General features: G+C 45.7%; 1 protein-coding gene across 4 annotated transcripts in view; it reads left to right on the top strand.

The window, feature by feature from the left end:
• The window catches only part of KALRN (kalirin RhoGEF kinase), a 697,683-nt gene that overhangs the window by 438,182 nt on the left and 235,060 nt on the right, over positions 1 to 24,441 (top strand). For all 4 annotated transcript variants that reach the window (XM_047790542.1, XM_047790550.1, XM_047790490.1 and 1 more), the window contains exons 26-32: positions 4,183 to 4,252; positions 6,913 to 7,002; positions 13,176 to 13,268; positions 17,817 to 17,928; positions 19,831 to 20,021; positions 20,451 to 20,552; positions 22,146 to 22,288. In XM_047790542.1, coding sequence (XP_047646498.1) covers positions 4,183 to 4,252; positions 6,913 to 7,002; positions 13,176 to 13,268; positions 17,817 to 17,928; positions 19,831 to 20,021; positions 20,451 to 20,552; positions 22,146 to 22,288 — 801 coding nt within the window. The remainder of the gene's footprint in view (positions 1 to 4,182; positions 4,253 to 6,912; positions 7,003 to 13,175; positions 13,269 to 17,816; positions 17,929 to 19,830; positions 20,022 to 20,450; positions 20,553 to 22,145; positions 22,289 to 24,441) is intronic.

Below are 24,441 nucleotides of genomic sequence, written 5' to 3'. Positions count from 1 at the left end.
TGCTCTAAGGGATAACTGCAGGCCTTAGACTCTCATCAGAAGGGCCCTTTTTTTAAAAAAAAAATTTTTAGGTGTGATTTTGCTACTGTTGTTTGTTTTTTCAGTAAGCTGTCGACTTTGGTGCTGGTTATAGATAAAGTTATGGAGTCTAAACATTCCTTTGGATGTGTCAAAGTCATGTTCCTTTCAATTGTGCCCTCTAACTGCTAAGCGTTCGTGCCTACTTGCTCAACAGCACATCTGTGGTTCTGAATAACATTGACTGTGGGATAGTTTATATTTTTTAATTTTTAAAATTTTTATTATAGTTCATTTTCAATGTTATGCCAATTTCTGCTGTACAGCAGCATGATCCAGTCATACATAGATATAATTCCCTTTCTTATATTATCTTCTACTTTAACGTTAAACTTCTATCTATGCAGTAGTTTTTGATTCATCTGATCACTCAAGTTAAGCAAAAATTAGGAAAGATCAGCAAAATGTGTTCGACAGGTAGCAGTGCAGCAAGGTGAACTGCAGCGAGGTTGAAGGCTGAGGGGGGCATACACTGAGTAGGGGTCCAGGCCCTTGCACCTTTTCCTGGTATCTCTAAACCAGGCCGAAGTTTCTGCTGTGAAACGAAGGAGCAGAGTTTGTGTCATGGATCAGCCCAGGTGATCAGACTGCTGATTGAACACTTATGTGAACAATCTGGCACCTTCCCTGGAGTACATACCCCTCTCCATTTGTTTAACAGCTGTTCAGTACGCTAACCAGCTGTCCTGGCCCTGCAGTCCAGAGCCTCTTCCACGCTAACCTCTGAGTCCATCTGGTCACTAATGAATCCCTTAGAAACGATCTCTAGCTCCAGTTGTGTGGAAGCGTTGGTAAGGGGCTGTGTCCTGGATTGCCGGCAGATGGTCAGCCTGCTACCTTTCTCCCCAGCCTGACTCCAGCTGTGTTTATGTCTCCTCCTCATTGTTCTTCTTTTCACCCTTTGAAGCCCCTGCTTCATTTGCCTTCTCACCAACAAGTGTGCAGACACGAGAGCATGAACACACAAGGTCATCTCGTGTATTTCCTTTTAAAGGCAAGCTGCACCCAGAGTTCCCTTCGTGGCTCAGTGGTTAACGAATCCGACTGGGAACCATAGGGTTGCAGGTTTGATCCCTGGCCTCACTCAGTGGGTTAAGGATCCTGCGTTGCTGTGGCTGTGGCGTAGGCCGGCGGCTACAGCTCTAATTAGACCCCTAGCTGGAAACCTCCATATGTCACGGGTTCGGTCCTAGAAAAGACTAAAAAAAAGGGCAAGCTGCACCCTTGATGTGAAGGTCTCTCTGCTGGGCTACACTGTGAGTGTCTCAGTGACTAGACACATTTCCCCAGAAGTAGTAAAGACTAAAGGCCAGATTTACCTTTAGTGAAAATAACAGAATCAAAATGTCACAGAGTGCCTTTGGAATGGCACTATTTCCACAGTCCTTAGTAACAAAGCTCACAGAGCTTTTCTATCAATAAATCGCAGGCTTCTACCCAAAGCCAGAGGGAAGCATTTTCCTCATAAAATAACTGCATAATATATTGCATCGTAATAATTTAATAGTGTAATGACATTGCTTAGATCTTGACTTTTTTATTATAGTAGAGTTGCTGTATAGTATTAGGTAAGGTATAGGCGTACAGTATAGTGAGTCACAATTTTTAAAGGTTATACTCCATTTATAGTTATTATAAAATATTAGCTTTATTTTTTGTGTTGTGCAGTATATCCTGGAAGCTTTTTTATACCTAATCGTTTGTACCTCTTAATCCCTCCCCCTTAAACTGCCCTCCCCCACCCCCCACACTGGTAACCACTGGTTTGTTCTGTCTGTGATTCTCTTTCTTTTTTGTTATATTTACTAGTTTGTTGTGTTTTTTAGACTCCACGTGTAAGTAATATCATGCAGTCTTTGAATCTGGACATTTCTTTAAAAGCTTTATTCGTTTCTGAAAGCGTCTCAGACATTCACACAAACTCTTAAATTCCTTGCTTTGCTTGTTCTCTCGTGATTTATTACATGTGATTATTGAAATAGAGAATGGGAAAGTGGTGGTTTCCACTGAGAGCTGAGAGCATTTATCAGGTGCCCGGGCTCCAGATCCTCCTCTTTCTCCTTTCCTTCTTAAGTACTCGCATCCTCGTAGTCCTCCTTTCTTTAGAGCGATTCATTTTCTTTCACCAGGCTTTGTCCTAGAACAGCTCATCAGATTTTCTCCCCCCACTTGCCAAGCCATTTCGGCCCTCAGCCCTCAGGCCTGTTCATTCTTCCCAGCTCAGAGCTGGAGCTCCATCTGCTATCTTCACTGAGACTCACACTGAAGGTCAGAAATGACCATGTAAATGACCAGAGAAACTACCTCTGAAGACTTTGTATTATATTATTACATTATTTACATTATTATTATATTATTTAGCATTCTCGTGGAAAAGATCCATGTAATACATGTCTTCTAGAATGCAGTTCCAGAAATGAGAATTATGTCATATTCATATAATATATAATTGTATCCTATAAGATATATTAATATACTAACATATGAACAAACATATTTTATAAAATATTAATGTTATATGTATATGTTAACATATATATGTATATTAACATATATTAACATATATACATATAATATATTAATGTGTATATGTATAGGTGTGTGCGTGCATGCGTGTGTGTGTGTATAGTGATAAGCTGGATTGCTTCTCTTGGCAACAACAAAAGAGATGTTTTCTTTTTGACTTTGAAAAAAAAAGAATTTTATAATATTTTTCCTAATTTCTTATTTAGAAGTCTTATTAAATATACGTGTGTTGCCTGCAATTCTTCTAAAAGTGGCAATAAATATGAGACTTTACTGATTTTTGTTGATTTTTTGAACACTGCATATTTGCATTTCTGAAATCCAAATTGAATTTTAAACACTCCTGTTCCATGACTCAGGTCAGGATACTCTAAAATTCAGGGGAGAGGGGATTATCATCAAACAGGTACTGCCAGGAGTCATCCGAAAATTTTAAGTGACTTTTTCTTATTACTAAAGTCATGCCCACTTATTGCAGAAAATTTAAATGTCGATGGGCAAAAAATATATATCTCATCTATGATCCCTCCAATTATTAGCATTTTGGCCTTCCAAATGTGACTTGCCAAACACTTTTTAATTGTACATGTGTATTTCTTTAAACAAAAACCATCATCTTTCTATGTCATTGAAGGGGGAACACAAGTAACATACGCATAGAAGCCATAACCAATTGTAATAATAAGAAAACACCAGAATGCTTGGACAATAGGAGCCAGGTAGTGTAAGTCAAATCAGTAAAATTCATTTGTTCCAATGATAGAGTTAATAATTCAGACCTCCTTCATATCTTTTCATTTTGAGTTAATTTTTAAAATCAAAATTAAATAGAAAACTATGGACTGAGAAGAACAACCCATCACTACCTTCATTCACCCTGTTCCTTCACCTGCTTTCCTGTGATAATGACTTTTTTTTTGGGGGGGGGGTCTTTCTAGGGCCACGCTCTCAGCATATGGAGGTTCCCAGGCTAGGGGTCTAATCTGAGCTGTAGTCGCCAGCCTACACCACAGCCACAGCAACGCAGGATCCTAGCCGAGTCTGTGACCTACACCACAGCTCATGGCAACGCCAGATCCTTAACCCACTGAACAAGGCCAGGGATCAAACCCATAACCTCATGGTTCCTAGTCGGATTTGTTAACCACTGAGCCACCACAGGAACTCCAGTAATGACTTTTTAAAAAGGTGTTTGCTGGAGTTCCCTGGTAGCCTAGTGGTTAAGGATTTGTTGTTGTTGCTGCTGTGGCTTGGGTTCGATCCCTGGCCTGGGAACTTCTGCATGCCGTGGGTACCGCCAAATATATATGTATGTGTGTGTATATATATATATATATATAGTTTTGCTTTGTTTCCAATCTTCTTTTATTTCAAACAGTGTAATGGTGAATGCTCTTCAGTATGTATCATTTCACATTATTTGAAAGTCTATTTGCTTTTCTCTCTCATTTTTAAATCGATGTATTATTAATGTACAGTATTATGAGGCTGGTTTGGCCTCAGTATAGTATAAGCCTCTGGCTGGGAGGGGGTCAGTAGTACAGAGATATCTGATTGGGCCTTTCTTTCCCCTTGCAGCATCTTCCTCAAAGAGCTGGAGAAGTACGAGCAGCTGCCTGAGGATGTGGGACACTGCTTTGTTACCTGGGTAACCTACCTGAACCTCTTCTCCTCCCCCTGTCCCTTGCTTTCCAGGCATGCAGATGTTACCAGATGGCATCACTGTTCAGTGTCTGCACTGGGGATTGGGGTCACTGACATTCTAACACAGCACCAGGGACTGTAGGGAGGGGTCAGGGGTCGGGCTGAAAAACGTAGTCTCTGCCCGAGCACCAGAGCCTTCGTTGTGTCCTGAACGTTGTGTCCAGGATCCCCCTTAAGTTCTCCTTTTTTTTTTTTTTTTTTTTTTGGTCTTTTTACATTTTCTAGGGCCGCTCGCGCGGCATTTAGAGTTCCCAGGCTAGGGGTCTAATCAGAGCTGTAGCCGCCGGTTCTACACCAGAGCCACGTCTGCAACCTACACTACAGCTCACGGCAACTCTGGATCCTTAACCCACTAAGCAAGGCCAGGGATTGAACCCGCAACCTCACGGTTCCTAGTCAGATTTGTTAACCACTGTGCCACAACGGGAACTCCCCCCTTAAGTTCTCTTAAGAATTTTCTGCAATTGGGATATTGGGAGGTTGGAGCAAGGCCACCACCCTTGGTAGAAGAACTATACCAGCTCAACCCATGAATTGTTTTGTTTTGTTGTTAACAGGGTGAGGATTAAGGAATTAGAACTTTAGAAATCCACCAGATCATTGCTGACATTGTCTTCCTGAGTAGAGAAAGACTCTGGGTGTCCATCCCAATTCTGACCTACAGGATGTGTATCTAGTATTCTCATTCTTGGTGCTGTTGTCACCGGCCAAGTCACTGAATGTACCAAGTCCTAATTATATCAACAGAAACATTAGTCTCCGTTAGCATCTCCGTGCCACACTATTCTGAGTTCAGTTTCGCAATACAAGTGCAAGCATCTCCAAGGAAGTGTATTTAGTACAGTAAGTGCAACTAAACATGGAAATCCTTCCCCAGGGTCAAGAGTTCTAATGTTTAATAATTATCTAATTCTAGCTCCCACTCAGAATGGGCTAAGTACTTTTCCAAATGTCTTCACTGTTCAGAGAGTTTATGCTCTTAACAGCCCTATGGAATAGGCAGGGCTGTACTTGTGTTTTATATTTTATATATGGAAACATTTCAGATGAGTGAGAACATTGACTGGTCCACTGACATGTAATAAATATCACAGCTCATCCCACAACTCAAGACCTGAGTTGCTTCCTTCTCATGAAACTGTGGCATACTCTCATTTCTGGATGACATCTCAGACTGCCATCTCATTTTGTGCTATTTCATCTTTACCTCTAAGTACATAAGCCCATGCACAGTTCACATTAATGCTGATAAATAGTTTATGATTCTTCACATGGCCAATGCAGAGAAAAAATGAGATTGACTATTAAGAGAAGGGATTTTTTTTATATATATATAATCTTGTTTCATAAATTTTGTGGATTTGCCTTACAGTCAACCATAAGTATGATTTATCAGCATCTCTTAGGGGTGATGAATGCCTCCCAGGTAGTATATAAGCCCTAAAATTGGTTTCAGAAGACCTTTGGTGATTGTATAAAATATGCGCATTTTGCCACAAATTATCCCAAAGTGACTTTCTTAAATCTCATAATCTTAATGCATGCTTATAGTGCAGGAGTCAAGGGTAGAAAGAGTTGTTTGTGACATATTGAATAGCCGTGGTTATGACCGAGAAGCCTGGAGTCCACTTGCCTGGGCTCTACCCCTTTCTAACTGTGGGAATTTAAAGTTACTTAGCCAACCTTATGCCACCATTTTCACATCTGTAAAATGGGGGCGATAATTACAGAACTCACCTCATAGGGGTCTCATGAAGATCAAATGAGTTAATACCTACCAAGCGCTGGGGGAAGTGCTGGCCTAACTGGAACCTGCCAGAGTTAACACATAGCGAGGCTGCTTTCTCAGAAGAGGACACCTCCACTGTTTTAGAGGCACCAGGATGGAGAGCATTTCACAAACAGGAAAGCACTTCATTGGCAAATACACACACCTTCCCCAGTGCAAAGGGTGTGTTAGCGCTAAGGCAGAGGGCCCTAGAGAAGTAAGAAACAAATTTTCACTGAGCCATGAGATTCTTGACTTGAAGAAGCAATCTGGTTAGGACTCCTTGGCCTGACCCTGTCCCAAAGGGTCACCCCTGCTTTCCTTTCCCCCACCATTGCCTCTGGGAAGTGGGGGTCATGCCATAGTCCCTTGACCTGCCCTACAAGCTGCCCCCAGTTGGGAGGACGAGCAGATGTCCCTTTGAGATCACACTTCATGCTTCATCTTTGACCTTTGCTTTTAGAGCAACTGCTATCATTTTTCAAGATGGGAAGCACAGTCGTAGGTGATCCAAAAGGGGGGATAATCTCTCCATAAATTCTGTCCAGCTTCAGGATACATGTGATACGTGGATTGGTTTTTCTAATACCGTCTACCCCAGACTGGTATTAAAATGAGCTCACTTCCAGAGAGCTTTCTCCGGCTGCTGCTGGAAGAGAAAGCAGCTCCCCAAAGTTTGTCGGGGGGCGCACAGGCCCCAGGAGCCAGGACATTTGCTGCCAGTAATCCCGTGGGACATCGTATCTCGGGGTTTAACTGTGCAGCCCTTGCTGGCACCGTCAACAGAAGGGAGTGACCAGCGGATGCTTATTTATTACTGTCTTTGTTCTTTTCAGGCAGACAAATTTCAAATGTACGTCACCTACTGTAAAAACAAGCCTGATTCCAACCAGCTGATCCTGGAGCACGCAGGCACCTTCTTTGATGTAAGCTGTGAAATTCCATTCTTGAGCCCCTGATGAGCAGGTGGAAATGCTTCTCTACTTTGAGACACTAGGTGTTGTTTGTTTGTTTTTTTAATTTTTAAAAGTTTTCCTCAAGCATAGTTGATTTACAAGTTTGTGATTATTTCTGCTGTACAACAAAGTGATTCAGTTGTACATGTACACACAGCCATTCTCTTTCAGATTCTTTTCCCACATAGATGATCACAGAATATTGGGTCAAGTTCCCTGTGCTCTACAGCAGGTCCCCGTTGGCCAGTGATTCCATATACCTCAGTGTGCATATGCCAGTCCCAAACCCCCAGTCGGTCCCTCTCCCCCTACCTGTCCTCTTTGGTAACTGTAACTTTTTCAAAGTCTGTGAGTCTGTTTCTGTTTTGCAGATAAGTTCATGTGTATCCTTTTTTTAGATTCCACATACAAGTGATAGCATATGATGTTTGTTTTTCACTGTCTGACTAACTTCATTTGGTATGATAGTTTCTAGGTCCATCCATGTTGCTGAAATGGCATTATTCATTCTTTTTTATGGCTAATATTCCATTGTATCCATTCTTCTGTCAGTGGACATTTAGGTTACCTCTGTATCTTGGCTATTGTAAATAGTGCTGCAATGAAGAGATATTGGCTTGTGTGTGTGTGTGTGTGTGTGTGTGTGTGTGCGTTTCTAGGGCCGCACCTGAGGCATATGGAGGTTCCCAGGCTAGGGGTCAAATCAGAGCCGTGGCTGCCGGCCTACACCACAGCCACAGCAACACAGGATCTGAGCTGTGTCTGCAACCTACACCATAGCTCACGGCAACACCAGATCCTTAACCTACTGAGCAAGGCCAGGGATCGAACCCACATCCTCACGGATACTGATCAGGTTCGTTAACCACTGAGCCATGATGGGAACTCCAAGATATTGGATCTTTAACTATCCTTTCTTCCTCATTTTTTTCTTTACTGGATGCCCTCCCACCTCACCCTACCGCCCCCCCCAAAAAAAACCCCGAAAATGCCTCTGTCATAGCCGAAACATGGAGGAAAACAAAAGCAGTATTTATCTTTCATTTTACTCTATCCCATTTCCAGTGTTGTGGTTTCAAACACTGCTCATTTGCCTGTTTGCCCCAGCACCAAACTGAGCTGACCATGAATCTCCTGTCAGAGGAGGCGTTCCCATGATGCAGGTGCTGATAGATGTGCCCCACTAATACTGCATGCACAGCTCCTCAAATGCAGGGGTTCTCAAAGTGTGATCTCAGCCCAGCCGCATCAGCAGCACCTGAGAACCAGTTAGAAATGTGTATTTTGGACCCTGCTCCAGATCTACTGAGTCAGAACCCGCCATGGCTAGAGCCCAACAATCTATAAGTTTTAGGAAGCCCTCCAGGTGATCTGACACCCCCTGGAGTTTGAGAACCATTACTCAAATGCTTTTGTTTCAACCTGGACTACACATGGAAAACTACACAGGGAGCCTTGACAAATCCTGATTCCTGGGTCTCACCCCCAATTCTGAGATGATCAGCTTGGGCTTGGCCTGGGCATTGAGAGCTTTGAACATTTCCAAGTGAGAGGAACAAACAGCCAGGGTTGAGCACTTGTGCTCTAATAGAAGCTGAGAGAAGACCCAGAGCCGATGCACCTTGTCAGGTCCTCTGGTTTAGGGGGAGGATGCAGTCCTGTTGGTGAATGATAGTGTCTATGTAGTGCTAGTCCCCAGAGAGTGATCTATTGGCTATAAAATGAACAGAATCAAATGGGTCCCTGCAGGATGCACAGGAAGAACCGGAGGGAGAAAAGAAACGAGAATACAAAGGAAAGCTCAGAGAGAGGAGAGATGGTGGGAGTGATGGCCATTCTGGTAGTCTTACCAAAAGGGACAAAACTTGGAGGCCATGGTGCAGTGGCTTAAGAATTCACCTGCTAGGTTGGGTCACTGCAGAGGTACAGGTTTGAACCCTGGCCCGGGAACTTCCACATGCCATGGGTACAGCCATAAAAAAATGTGGCAAAACTTGAAATTCAGAACATTTTAATGTCTATCAGTCTGTCTTTCTGCCTACCTCATTCCTTTCCTAAATATTTGAATTTCAAGGTAGTGTTTCAGGCCCCATGGGGAGTCAGACATCCAAACAAGACTTGAGGTGACAAAATAAACATTCTCTGAGCATCTTTCTAGCCTGACACTGCTGTAACAGAAGTGATTCTGCAAGTATCTTGTTGCTCAGTGAAGGAATGACACTTGAATGGGTGAAAGCCAGACAAGAAAAAACATATGTGCCTTTTAATTTTTTTAATTTTTTTTCAAAAAATAATTTAATTTTAATACCAAAGATATCTAGTGCTACCACTGTTATAATTTCTTTGTCTTTTTTTCTATGCTGTAAATGTTGCATTTTTAAGTGATTTTTATTTTTTCCATTATAGTTGGTTTACTGTGTTCTGTCAGTTTTCTACTGTACAGCAAATTGACCCAGTCACACACATGTATACATTCTTTTTCTCGCATTATCCTCCATCGTGCTCCACCATAAGTGACTAGATAGAGTTCCCCGTGCTTTTTTAAAATGGAATACTAATATGGGAATGGTGCCAAGGTGGAATTTCTGAGCTTGTATATGTTTAAGCAGAAAATCCAAGAAAAGTTCTTCTCTAACTTGGTGTCAGAATTTATTGGCTATCATACTGGATGCCCTGTACTACTATTGTCTTTGCCTAATCATTTAAGCTATTTCTGGGTATTTGTCAACAGTGTGCAGAAGGGACTTTTTGAAGCTTTAAATGTGCTGTGTCCTGTCTTCCACTTTACATTTTTCTGAACATACACATCCTGTGCTCTGAGCATGCCTCAGACTCTGCTGCTTCCTTATCTTTGCTTCCACTGCTCTCGCTGTTTGTAGTCCCTTCTGCATGCGTGTGCATGCGCATACACACACACACACACACACACTTGGTCACTCTTAAAATTCTCCCTATCTTTTAAAAGTCACATGTCGCTTCCTGCATAAATCCTTGCCTCTCTCTGGGCCTGCAGTATCCTTTTTTCTCTCTACAGCGTATGTAACAATTTGCCTTTTGGCAGGTTAATGATGTAACTTTTCATTACACATGCCTTCCCCGACCTGTGAGCCTTTCCAGGTTGAGTGGTAGTTTACCTGGCTCATTTTATATATGTTACAGTCTAGTGCTAAACTGTCTTTTCCTTTTGTCCTACATTCCTCATATCCCTGCTTCTAGCCGATTTCTAGACTTTGACTTGTAAGTCAGATATATCCCAAATTTCACATCCTGCCCCCCAGTTCCAGCATCGTGCCTGATGAGCCTCCACGTTAACTGGGGAGGCTGATGGAAGCCAGAAAACCAGTCCAGTAGGAGTTCCTGGAGCTTGGCCTGGAGGTGGGGAGGAAGAGCAATAAACTCCCCTGATTTTTCCCAAAGCTTTCCAAAAAGCATGATCTTTGTAGCTTTTTCCCATTCCATCCAAAGGGGTTCCCTAGATTCTACACTTAGCAACCATCTGTTTTAGGCCCTCCTTCTATAAGAGATAAAGCTCTAATAAAGACAGTCTCTTATTATCCATTATTATAAAGAGAGCACAGAAAATTCAAGTCCCAGAAAGGCCCACCCGTTGTCATTATCCAGAATTTTCTGCTGCAGACGTGGGAACTGTGAGGCTGTGGCATCTGGTGCCGCATTGCTAGCTAAGCTTGGCTGGGCTGACCCGTCCACCCGAGGCTGCCTCTTCCTCGCTCTCCACATGAACCCTTCCCGGAACCGGGCATCTTCTCAGAGAGCAGAGCCTGTCAAAGGCACGATATTGTCTATGCTCTCCTGCCAAAGCCCCCAGGTAAACTCACAATGTTCACTTGCCCAAAAAGGGTCAAGCTGCCAGGCTGTTTTGCCCATTTTCCTTGAATGAGCCCTGCTATAACTACTCACCTCTAGGGAAGAGGCAAATGAGTGAGAAAACTGCTGCTTCCTGGAAGAGTTGGCAGGAGATGGAGTGATTTTTTAAATTTTACATCCCTCTTCTCCACCCTCCTTTATGGCCACATAGCAAGTCCTGTCTTATTGAGCTTTAACATGTCTCTTGTAATCTTGCCAATGCTTTGTTCTCACCAATCCCAGTTTCTGGCAAGCACCCACATCACACACCTGGTGACAGAGATTGTACATATATGTGAAGGGTACAGTTTGTTTTTAGAGTATTCACAGGCATATACAGTCATCCCCACCGGCAATTCTAGGACATTTTCATCACCTCAGAAAGCAACCCCACACTCTTTAGCTGTCACCCCCTCTACCTTATCCTCCCACCTACTCCCCGAGCCCTAAGCGATCAAGGATCTCTTTTCTGGCTCTATCGATTTACCTGTTCTGGACATGTCATTAAAAATGGAATGATGTGTGTTCTTTTGTAACTCACTTCCTTCACTAGCATAAAGCTTTCAAGGTTCATTTGTATGGTAGTGTGTCTCAGTTTTTGTTCCATTTTATGGCCAATTAACTCTCCATTGTATGAATATAATACATTTTGGGTTTTATTCATCCATTGATGAATATTTGGGATGTGTCAACCTTTTCATTGTTATGAATAATACTGCTGTGAACATTTCATACAAGTTTTTGTGCAGACATATGTTTTGAGTTCTCTCAGGTATATACCTAAGAGTGGAACTGCTGGATTATGTTTACACAGTCGGGTTTTTGTAATAGTCTCCTAATTGGCCTCTCAATCTCTATTCCCCCCCCCCGCCCCCACCTCCACCCTCCACATTGCTCTTAGGCTTGTATTCATCTTTTGGAAACATTGTGTTCACCACTGTCTTCTTCTATTAGAGAAGATTTACCATTGAGATGCTCACCCTCAAATCCGAATTCATTCTTCTAGTTTGAGCCCGTCAAGGACCTACATACATCTGGCTTAACGAACTGTATTTTCACTTTTTTTAGAATGTAGGTGTGCCTCCTCTGAGATGGTGGTCCTCATGACCCTCTAAAGACCCAGTGATTCTTTCCTGTGGGTTCTGGTTTATACGTTTCCCTTCTCAGGAGTGCCCTTGCTCTGACCTTGCACTTCACCAGCCCCTGCCCCTCCTCTAAGCCCCAGCTGAACACTTTGTCTTGACTAAACCATTAACAGCCCCTCCAGGCCCTGTGATTTCTCCCTGTTCTCACTGACTGTCACCAGGGAGAATGTCTTCTCTTACTCTTCGTTGCTCTCGTGTGTGTGTGTGTGTGTGTGAGAGAGAGAGAGAGAGAGTTCTCAGCTAGCCAGAGTGTACAGTTCTTGAGGGAAAGGACTGAAATATCCCCTTCTCCAACCTTCCTAACCCTCAGGCTTCAGGGAATGGAAGGTCACTGTGGAGGAGGCGTGGAAAGTGGACTCAAATAAGAGCCTAGCGGCACAAACAGCAGTTGGAGGCTGAGGTCTTAACCCCGGGTGTGGGTGATGTGAGCAGTGGGGGTGGGAATGGAGAGGAAGGACTGGTCACCAGGGGAAGCAGAAGGAAACAGCTGAAAGTGAATCCCATGGTTTCCAGCTCGAAAGACCTGAAGAATGAGAGAGACCATCACAGGGAGAAAGTGAAAGGGAATATAGGGGTGATTCTAAGGTTGGGATGTGTTAAATTTAGAGAGAGGAGGAATGGTAAAAAAACAGAGAGAGATGCTCTTCTGCAGCTTTAAAGGAGACTGTGGGCAGATGCAGACTCGGGAGCCCTCAGAATACGTATCGAAGCCTCCCTCTCCACCTTCTCTTTATTCTCATCTTCTCTTTTACCCCCTTGTGTTTCCTCCACTCCGGGTTTGTTTCCTTTCAGCCCTGCTTCTTCACCTCTCCTTCACCATTCCGCCTGTTGCTTACCTCATCACTTCCTTTTTCTGTTTTTATCACTCTCCATGTCTTTGTCATTCCATTTCCATTTCGTAAATCTGCTTTCTTTCCCTAAAGTTTCTCCCTTTTTTTTTTTTACCATCTCTCCTTTTTTTTTTCTGTTTATGCATCTTGATCTCTCTTGTTTCCCTTTCCCATCAAAGAATCACTTCTCATAATCGTCACCCCTATTCTCTTTTCTCCTCTCTCCTTACCCCATGCCCCTCCTCCTAGACCGTACCTACACCTCTCCCTCTGTGCCTGACAGTGCCTGTTTCCACCCCTGTAGGAGATACAGCAGCGGCATGGTCTGGCCAACTCCATCTCTTCCTACCTGATTAAGCCTGTCCAGAGGATCACCAAGTACCAGCTGCTTCTAAAGGTACCTCCCCTCTCCTCCACATCCCCCCTTGGCACCCTGCTGCCCCAGCCCAGGGAGTCCCAACTTTGCCCAACAATGGCAGAGCTTCTACCCGAAGACCTTTCCTCCCTCTGGAGCAGAACTTCAGAGATGAGCCCATGCCGGCATTGCTCGCTCCAGACTGCATATTCCAGCCCCTGAAATTCCAGATGCTTATTTTAGGGGAGAAATGGGAAAAGGGACAAGTTGTGACTATTTTCCCAGGCACCCACCATGGCACAGCTTGTAGTGACTGCCGCCCCAGGCACTGGCTGGTACATAGAGCTGCTCTTGTCTGTCCCTTTGGGCAGATTCCTCCTGGTGGCCCCTATTCCTGATAGGATCTGGGGTCAAGGTCTCAGGGGCAGTGCTGGTCTACATGGGCACTGGAGGCCCAGGGAAGCACCTACCATCACCCTAATCACTGAGTTTGTCAAGACTAAGAGGTTTTTGAGAGGAAATAGTTTAAAAATACATATTAGGGAGTTCCCGTTGTGGCGCAGTGGTTAACGAATCCGACTAGGAACCATGAGGTTGCAGGTTCGGTCCCTGCCCTTGCTCAGTGGGTTAACGATCCGGCGTTGCCATGAGCTGTGGTGTAGGTTGCAGACGCGGCTCGGAACCCGCGTTGCTGTGGCTCTGGCGTAGGCCGGTGGCTACAGCTTCGATTCGACCCCTAGCCTGGGAACCTCCATATGCCGCGGAAGCGGCCCAAAGAAATAGCAAAAAGACAAAAAAAATAAATAAATAAATAAAAAATAAAAAAACAATAAAAATACATATTAAACCATAATGACAATCTGTGTCTTTAGAATCCCATATGTTAGGGGTTCTTTTGGAGCCAACCAAGAGATTTGGGTTTTCTCCAAAATCTTTTCTTTAAAAGTCAAATAATCAAATTATGTAAAATACTAAATGATTTGGGCTGATTCTCTCAGAGGAGGATACACTTACAGTCTGAAAATATGACATTTCTCTGCTAAGAGCCTTGGAAAGCAGTGTCATAGGCGGTTATATAATGCCATCTATATTAATTCTTAACGTGTAAGGGTGGAGTTTTCCCCAAGTTTGAATATTTTTTTGGTCGCTCCTCAAATGCAAAGGATAAAAAAAATAATGAGAGGCATGTCATGAGTAGTATAGTGAGAAAATCTGATGAAATGCACCTCTGTGAGATGCTTGTTGAACCTAACATGTTCTAGATGCTTCATTAGGAGTTCCTGTCGTGGCTCAGTGGTTAGTGAATCCGACTAGGAACCATGAGGTTGCGGGTTCGATCCCTGGCCTTGCTCAGTGGATTAAGGATCTGGCGTTGCAGTGAGCTGTGGTGTAGGTTGCAGACGCAGCTCGGATCCCACGTTGCTGTGGCTCTGGCGTAGGCCGGTGGCTACAGCTCCGATTAGACCCCTAGCCTGGGAATCTCCATATGCTGCGGGAGCGGGCAAGAAACGGCAAAAAGACAAATAATAATAATAATAATATTAGATGCTTCATTAAACCTGGAAACCAGTCTAGTTTCAAATCTAGGTTGTAGTCACATTGGAGTGTGCCCACCTTTCGGGTCTGTGGGATCTTCCTGGCTTAGCTCTTGTGGTTCCATGATGAGAAGCGTGGGGGCAGCAGTGAGCCATGCCTGGACCTCTTCTTTCCCCACCCAACCCCCCCACCAGCTACCTTGAAGCGCTTCCTACCTTCAAATCACAAGAACTTGAGGTCCTTCTTTGCCTTTGTCAGATAGTTAGCATCCAGATCTATGGTCACTTATAGAAGTTTCTCCTTTGCCCAGATTTCTGTGTATAATTATGCTTTCCTTCCCTATCCTACGTAATGCACAACCTTTCTCAGTGATTCTTCTTGTGCCAGATTTTTTTAAAATTTATTTTCATGAATTTTAAATTTAAGGGTCCCAAAGCCTTTTCAGGAAGTGGTGGGATTGTAAATTAAAACAAAGTAAAACCAACTTACCCACTCACACTGCCAGTATCTTAAATCAATTAAGATGCAGTTCTAAGAGAAATAGAGCTTCTCACCTCTCCCTGCTAATCCCATAAGGCTCCTAGGATGGATCTTGTGACATGGACAAGGGAGGGAAGTGGAGGGTGGATGGGCTTCCCCATGTTTTGCTTTAGGCAGTCGGAGGGGTGAGTTCAGGGCCTTTGTTCTGTAACTGGATGCTTTAGAAAGAGAGGACTGTGTAGGTACCAGGAGGGAAAAAAATAAAGCAGTGGCAATTTCTTTTAGAGAAGTTATAAAATTATTTGGGGAAAAAAAAGACAAGTTGCTTTTGACTTCTTTTTTAAAAGTGCTGTTAGCAGAGTACCTGCTGAGTAAAAGAAAAATAGTTTGCTGAGCTTTTGCTCTAAATAAATAATATGGAATTTATTTTCTCATTAAAGTCAGTTTCATTCCAAGTAAATTGACATTTAATTACCAGTATCCTCTGGGGTCCCTCCCTTTGGGTGTTGCATGAAAGTGAAAGTCAGAGTGTTCAATATTCTCCGTGTAAATCTGCTACTGCTGTCCTTTTGGAGTCTAAATTAAATGTGGAGCCTCCTCCTTATCGTAAACTACAGCAGGGATATGAGGAGAACTCATTGTTTTTGCTGGTTGATTGGTGGACCTGCCAAACTGCTTTGGGAGTTTAAATTAGTTGGTGTTTTCTGTTGCTAACCTAAGCACATTTCTTATTTCCTTCTTATGTTTCTGGCTAGGAATTCCCTTGATGGGGTATGAGAACAGGTTGGGAGGGTTGAGATTAGAAAGGGGTGGGGAAACTCAGAGAACTCCAGGTTTCCAGAAGTAAATGCAGCTTTCTGAATAATGATGCTGTTATGCTGGCTGGACCCAAGGACAGAGCTGAGAACTGCACGTGTCTACCTCCCAGGCATGTGCTCTGGACAGCACACCTCTTCAGTTCCCTTCTTCATAGGGGAATGTATCCAAGATAACACAAAGCCTTGGATTTTCATATCATATGCTTACTAGTCAGATATCTTACTAAGTATAAAGCTTTTCTAATAATTTCACAGCCACAAATCATCCCAAGGCAGAGGTAAAACAGAAAGAATCCGGGATCACCAACAGCTCCAAGTCATTTTCTTACAGCATTGGGGTGTGCTGTGGCCCAGATTTACATATAAGGTCTCTAAATGCATCCTATCACTTACCCTAAAGAGAGCCATTTGTGTCATGAAATGGAATCACTTTTTTACTTAAATAGTTGCAGAGCTTATGTGATACTTTCCAGGGAGCAATGAATTCTAGGTTTGTTTACCATAAGAAGTTCTAGACAGGCCAGATATAGCTGACTAAGAGCATTCCTTAAAATAAGAACTGTCCTGCAAGCAAAGTGCCATTAGTTTGTCAGGTGGTCTGTGATTAATGTGTTTATAAGGTTTGGTCTTGTCAAGTTCTTTTTTTCCTGGAAGTACATCCCCACCCCTCCACCCATTCCCTGCCTTCCTCCCTCCCCCGACCCCCAACTGCCCCAAGAGGAAAGAGTATGGATTGCAGACCTGTTGCTTGCGTCAAAGGGAGCAAGATATATAGTAACCCTTGTAGGAAAAATACAAAAGCCAGCATCCCTCTGGTTTGGGCAGAATTATTCCAGATGGTCTTTATGGTTATGAAGATAGTTGGAAATTATCTTTTCTCCATCAGCCAGATACTATACATATATTTATATATATATTTATGGAGAAGGTAACGACCTTGTCTCCATGAGGAGGTAGAAGTGAGGGCATGCTCCAGGAAGTCTCAGCGTGGTGGAGGACATGGGGGAGAGGATCAGCATGGTAGATGAGTACTGGATGTGGATTTAAGAGACCTGGATTCAAGCCCCTGCATGGCCTCCAAGAAATTCTATAAACTAGGGGAAATCCTCTCCCTCTCGATCACAGTGTCCTTATCTGACGATGAAGGGACTAGAATCCCATCTGTTGGCTCTAGGTTAGGAACTCCAGATCCACAAGATCTAAAAAGATTTTATATCTCTGAAGAGCTGTCAACCTACAATGCCCATAAGCGCAGGTTGCTCTCACTGTGGGGGGGAGTCAGCATTCAGGCAGGAGAGGTGTGCTGGCCGTAGGAGTGCCGAGATATACGTGAACGCTGAGGGTCCTCTGCACACCCTCTGTCTCCTCTTTATGATTGTACAGCACCACTCCTCTGTTCGTGTGCTTTGCCAGGGGTATTTCCTGACCTCCAGGAGGTCAGTCGAGTGACAGAAAATGTCCTTGTGGCTGACTTCTCATGTCAGCCGTTTGGAAGTTGGGTTGAATTGAGTTCATTTGGATAAGACTGAGCTGAGGAAGCTCAGTCTGGAAAAAGCAGAGCAGTCGAATTCTTTGGCGATGACCCCTCCTCCCCAGCCTCCTTTCCTTCTGGCTCAGAGGGGACCATCACAGAGAAGGAAGCTGGTGTATAATTCCGTGAAGACCTGGCATATCATTGCCTTAAGGGGTTAGGCAGTGGCAGGGTGGGGGGAAGCTGGGGAAAACACTTCTCATTGTATCTGGACTTCTTCCCCAGGAACTTTTAACTTGCTGTGAAGAAGGGAAAGGGGAACTCAAGGATGGCCTGGAGGTGATGCTCAGTGTCCCAAAGAAAGCCAATGATGCCATGCACGTCAGCATGCTGGAAGGTAGGCGTCCTCCCTGCCTCCCTGGGGGAGCCACCTCCTTTCCTGAGACCACGCAGAGGGGAGCAGCATGAAGTCAGGCAAGGGGCAAAGCCAAAAGAGAGGAAAATGGCAGGCTGTTACGTAGGTCCTTGGGGAGGTGTGAGAGGAGACCCAAGGGCCCGCTCAGCTCACTCCCACCTCCAGGAAGGACCAGGTCTAGGCTGAGTCAGATATGTGGACAGCTTGCTGCCTGAGAGGGTGAGTAGGACAGACTATCATCATTTCTATAAATACACTAACCCAGAGCAGTCCTGTTTCCCCTGCAGAGCATTTGCATTGCGTTTGTCACCAGAATAAGTAGAAATCCTGCGCACGCCCACACCCACCATCTTCAGCCTTATGCCCTTCTCTTTTTTCTTCTTCTTCTTCTTTTTTTTTTTTTTGGTACTAAAATAGGCATAACATAAAGTTTACCATTCTCTCCATCTTGAAGTGTCCAGGTGAGTAGCATTAGGTACGTTCATATTGGTGCACAGCTACCCTAATGCCCTTCCCAGCAGGTGAGAAACCTGATAGGACTTTGCCAAAGCACGTTCAGTCCCCTGGGATCATGTTCTTGACCCAGAACCCTGGTAGAGTGAGGCTCCAATAAAGCACTCCTAACACCGAAGAGCAGAGCAGATATGGGCAGAGCAGCTGTACTGGAGTGGCAGCTGCTAGCTAAGTAAATACTCAACATCCCAGCCTAGGCTAACAAACAGGTGATCCGGGAGATGGGTCTGCCCTGTTGTACAGAGTAAATCTGTGGGGTATTTTTCTCCTGAGCTCCATCTCCCCCCATCGCTTTCCCTCCCTACCCCAAGGCCATCTAAAAGACCCAGTATGGGAGTTTCCTGGTGGCTCAGTGGGTTAAGGATCCAGCATTGTCACTGCTGTGGCTCCGATCACTGTTGTAATGTGGGTTTGATCCCTAGCCCGGGAACTTCCACATGCCATGGGCACAGCCAAAAAAAAAAAAGACTAGGTCTGGTCTTCCGGTTTCAGTATTTTCTGGGCCACTCTTAGCACAGGAAGCTCTGCTTCTTCATGTGAAGGAGCCCTGATGGCCTTTTCCAGACTGAGCCCTGACCAGCTGAGCATATTCCCAGTATCGCACTTTCTCCACCCCCTTCATTTCTGTTTGCACCTGCCCCCCACCTCCACCCCTGCATGTCCACCACTATAAGTACCTTCTCCTCCAGCCTGCCCTGGCCTGGATTCCGGATCCAGCTACTCTGTGTGTGGTCTATGGACCAGCAGCAGCGGCAACACCTGGGAGCCCAGCAGAAGTGCAAATTCTTGGGCTACACTCCACACCTACTGGATCCCAGTCTCTTGGGGATTGAGGAGTGGGCAGGAATCTGTTTTCATCATCAATCTGGGTGATCCTTACACACCTTTGTTAAAGATTTAAAGTGGTATAAATATAAATTGTTGAAGGCTTGTGCACCAGGCTGTACAGGAGCCAGCAAAGGGAGGAGTCCTGGGAATGGAATATAAGAAATGTAGCAACGACACATGGAGTGGAGTCTAGGGCACTCAGGTAGGCAGGGGAACCTCAAAGGAGGAAAGGGAGAGGGAGTTGCCCTTGCAGGAGGTCCCAGCTGACAGCGGGACTGGGGGAGGCCGTGAGGGAGCTTTGCAGGAGATCCCACTGACACTGGCTCTGTAGACGCCACCCCTCTTCTGCAGGAAGGAGGCCTGACCCCATGTTTGCAGAGCTACCTCCTCAAGTGTCCAGGAGTCGCAGAGCAGCCTGAGAGGAAAGTGCAGTGGGCACAGAGGGCTCATGGTTGGGGAAGCCTTTCTCCAAGAGGGGCGTGGTTTGTGGCACCCCAAACACGGTGCAAAAAACCGCACAGGGTGGAAATGGGTGTTTTTCAGGGTTCGACGAGAACCTGGATGTGCAGGGAGAGCTGATTCTGCAGGACGCCTTTCAAGTGTGGGACCCGAAGTCGCTGATCCGGAAGGGGCGGGAGCGACACCTGTTCCTCTTTGAGATTTCCTTGGTTTTTAGCAAGGAGATCAAAGACTCTTCAGGACACACGAAATATGTTTACAAGAACAAGCTACTGGTAGGTGGGGCAGTTGGGGTCAGACTCCCCGTTGGCTTAGCGCCCTTGGGCAGGAAGGGATCTTGACCAATCCTCACATCTCTCCCCTGGCGTCACACCAAAACCACACTGGACATGGGAAAACGCATCCTAGTTGGAAAGCGCCCCCTCACGTCCCAGGTCTGCATCTTAGAGGGCACCATTCTTCTTCCTCTCAGCTTTGGGTGCCTCCCTCTTCACCTTCCCTCCCTGCTACCTGCTCCTCAGGCAGGGGCCTGTAGATCCTTTCATCCTGGGTAGGAGAACAGAACGTGGGGTCTGTTTAAGTTTAATTGACAGAGCCCCTCCCTCGGTCCTCTCCTCTCTGTTGCCTTTCCCTTCCCACCCCAGCCCTAAGTCTCCCCACCGCCCTCCCCTTCCCCGCCTCTCACAGGCATTTCCTGTCTACAGACCTCAGAGCTGGGAGTGACTGAGCACGTCGAGGGCGATCCCTGCAAATTTGCCTTGTGGTCTGGGCGCACCCCATCCTCAGACAATAAAACAGTGCTGAAGGTAAGTACTGCTCTCTGCCAGGCCCACAACCAGGGTTGGGGTCACCAAGGGGGCCGGGGAGGGACAGGGGCATAATGCACCCAAAAGCTGGGGCCTGGAGACTCCATGAGCCACTGGGTCTCTCTGGTGAAGGGCAGACTCACATGAGTATAGAGATGCACCATCTGGCCTGAAAGTAGCCTGAAATTTCAAAGATTTCAGGTCTCCCTAGGCCAGTCACCTATTAGCACCAGAGGGAAGAAGGCAGGGAGTGGCCTCCACCAGGACCACTGAAATGCATTCTATCCATTTGGCCCCCTTAAGGGGCAAGGACAACAGCTGACCCTTCAGCCAAAGTCACCTTGATTTGCTCCATATTTGTCTCCTGAACCCTTTCTAATATATCAGGTGTTCTGCTCAGTGCTATGAGGCATGACTGGGTGTAAGATATGGACCTGGCCCTCTGGGAGCTTACCTTCTGGAAGCTCTAGTGAACCCCCAAGAGCATGAGAACTATGTGGGTTGAGAGAGGAATGTTGAGACGGTGCCTTAAGGAATCCCCTTAGCTCTGCAGGCTGCACACAGCCTGGAGTCTGAGTCAGTGCCCAAGGTCACGTTAGGGTAGCTGAGGAGAGAGCCTGCAGACAGAGCAGCCACCAGTCATGTTCTCATCAGAGAGGTGCCCAGCACCAAAGAGAAGATGGACCAGCCCTGACCAAGCTTCACTCTTGTTCACTCTGAATTGCCAGCATAGCTGCCACCTGGCAGGAGGTAGAAGCACCTGAAAAAAAATTCCATGAAGACAAATGAGATATTCATGGAATGGTAGCAGTGCCTTCAATTAACAGGCTAAAAACCTGAGACTGACTTTCAATCAGTACAAGTCTAGGTAGCCATATCAGGTGTTGAAGGCCCTGATGTATATCCTATTGCACCAGTTGGTAAATGGCTGCTGCCTCCAAATGCCTCCTTGATGCCCCTCCCGCTCTCCCCAGACCTTCCCAGAATCCAGTGACGGGAGTGTTCACCCAGGGGCAGATGTCAGCGTTGGCCAGTGCCTTCCAGATTTTAAATACTTTGAAAACCACCCCACACAGAGTTCCCATTGTGGCTCAGCAGGTTAAAAATCCATCTAGTATCCATGAGTATGCGGGTTCAATCCCTGGCCTCGCTCAGTGGGTTAAGGATCCGGCATTGCTGTGAGCTGTGGTGTAGGTCGCAGGTATGGCTTGGATCTGGCATTGCTGTGGCTGTGGTGTAGGCCAGCAGCTGTAGCTCCGATTCAGCCCCTAGCCTGGGAATCTCCATATACCACGGATACAGCCCTAAAAAGACGAGGGGGAAAAAAAAAAAAGAAGAAGAAGAAGAAAAGAAAACCACCCCGTAGAGGTCTGCAGCAAGTGTTGAGGTCATAGCTCTGTTCTGAGAATTGGAGAGGCCTCTCGCTGAGATTGAAGAGTCCTAAGTATAAATTGAGAGAGGTCAACTCCTCCAACATTTGGTATCCTCACAGATGACAAATTAACTTGCAAGAAGAGGGTGGAGGAGGGTGGAGGACTGTTTCAACCTTGAAGGGAGACGGGCTTCTCACTGTCTCTCCCTGTGGCACTCCAGGCCTCCAACATAGAAACCAAGCAGGAATGGATCAAGAACATACGCGAGGTGATTCAGGAAAGGATCATTCACCTGAAAGGAGCTTTAAAGGAGCCAATTCAGCTCCCCAAAACACCAGCCAAACTGAGGAACAATAGTAAGAGGTAACCAGCGTCTCTGCCCCCAGCGCGGCCTCACTGGCTTCCGGGAGCGGGAGTGGGGTGAACCTTCACCTCCACAGGGCAGCATGCCCTGCAGGTGGAACCCTTCTCTGTGACACCCCTCTGAGTCCTAACCAGGAGGAGTTAGTTCCTCTTTAAACATCTCACATGTTACTGTCAGTTATGTGCAGCAGGGCTTCACTGGGCACTTGTCCTCTGACAGACACTCTGCTTGGGGCCTCGGGTAGATAAAAGCAACTGTGAGATGTGTCCATTCCCTCAAGAACCCCAGGACAGTCCTGCCTCACACGTGGGATAGTTAGACCGGAATAGCTAGGACCACGCATAGGGTCAGGCAGTGCTGCAAGCGTCCAGGAGAGGGGACTTGGATGAGCACTAGAGGGAAGCATCTAGGGCTGTGAAGGGTCCTCCCTGGACTGGCTGTGCAGCCAAAGGCCTGTGATGTGGAAGTTATGGTGGGGCTGTCACTGCAGCTTTTACTGCAGACTACCCCCCGCCAGAGTCCTCTCCTTCATTCATCCAAGATAAGCAATGTGATGAAGCAGAAAAGGAGGACTTATTTTTTCTGTCTTCATCTGTCTGGGCCCTTCTGAATCCTAGTTCTCCTTAGTGGAAGACTGCTTATTTCTCTGTTAAGTCTCCATGTGACAGACACCTGCAATGACTCTCCTGGAGGGCACTCCAGAAGAAAGCATACAGAAACTTTATACCAGTTTTGGAAAAGAAAAAAGAAACAAAAACAGTTCTGAAGGTGGTGGACATTGGTGATAACAAGGTGTCCTCTCCTCTCCTGCTCATGAATGGAATAAATCCAAAAGATTAGGTTGGCCCTTTGGTGCCAAACAGAATATACAGACCTGGGAGCCACCAAGGGAGGTGGGAGCCAAAAGAAGGGTGTAGCTAAGGGAGAGAGGGATTCGTCCATGGGGCAGAAGCCCCAAGACCAGCACGGCCAGCATAAGGTTCACCTCTCAGTGCTGAGGAAAAATTATGCCTGTACTGGGGAAGGGTTATTTTGATGTCAATTATCTATGTTCAGAGTCCAGGTAAGGGGCAGACTTAAGTTAGTCCTAGAGACAGACCCTGCTTTAGGAAGCCCCTACTTCAATAAAGAAGCTAGAATGGAAACAGCCATAAAGATCTGAAGGTCCAGGACCATGGTGGGGAAGGATAGTCAGGTGAGGTGGTTTAGGGTTACTCTGCGAAAGAGCCCCTTTTCCCCACAGTAGGAGAGCTTGAGCATCTCTAGAACATGGGATGGATACACCTTGGAAATGTCTCACACCTTTTCTTTATCATTGTCCTGTGATAAGCATGAGAAACCTTGGCAGACTCTACAGAGAGCAGCCAGGACTGGTGTTACTTCATTAGCTCGGCTCTCTGCCTGTGGGGACAGAGTTTACGGAGGAGTGGATTGGCTTGGGGAGTACCACCTACACTCCTGGATGGGCTCCCTGCATCCCCCAGAGCTGGCTTCATCTGGAGTGGAGCAGAAGGGCCTGCGGTGGGCCAGAATAGTGGGACGCAGGGAGTACAGCCAACTCTCAACTATCCACAAATGGTGGGGGGCGGTGGTCCAGATATCTAAAACAACAGATGATCTAAAAGTCCTTTATTTTTGGTTTTGAAATGCATCACGTGATTTCTTTTTACAGCAGATTTTCCTTCCTACGAATGTTTGAAATGCATCACGTGATTTCTTTTTACAGCAGATTTTCCTTCCTACGAATGTTATTAAAATAAGTTGGCACTTCCCAAGCCCACAAATGGTGGTGAGAGAGCAGTCAGCTTAGACGTGTTCTGGGTGGGAGAAGACACTTTTTATGATTAGTAGACCCTGTGTGTATACATGTGCTTTTCATGTGTGCCCACATGCACACACATGTCCATGGGCACTCACACTCCAGATTGTGAATACTTAGACTCTGAGATGGCTTTGATATATAGGATATATTGCCCTTGAGGTAACACTCCCAGACAGCGAGTTCCCATTGCCCCTAAGGCCATACCTCTCCATGAGTAGTATCAGGGTTCTGACTGTCACAAAGACCTGCATAGGAAGAGCTGTCATGTCCTGTGTTGATTTATCCAACCCCTGGCTCACTTCTCCAGATTTTCCTGATGTAAATCCTTCA

Source organism: Phacochoerus africanus, chromosome 1, assembly GCF_016906955.1.
Source record: "Phacochoerus africanus isolate WHEZ1 chromosome 1, ROS_Pafr_v1, whole genome shotgun sequence".
NCBI lineage: Eukaryota > Metazoa > Chordata > Mammalia > Artiodactyla > Suidae > Phacochoerus > Phacochoerus africanus.
This window is presented reverse-complemented; position numbering and strand designations above follow the sequence as displayed.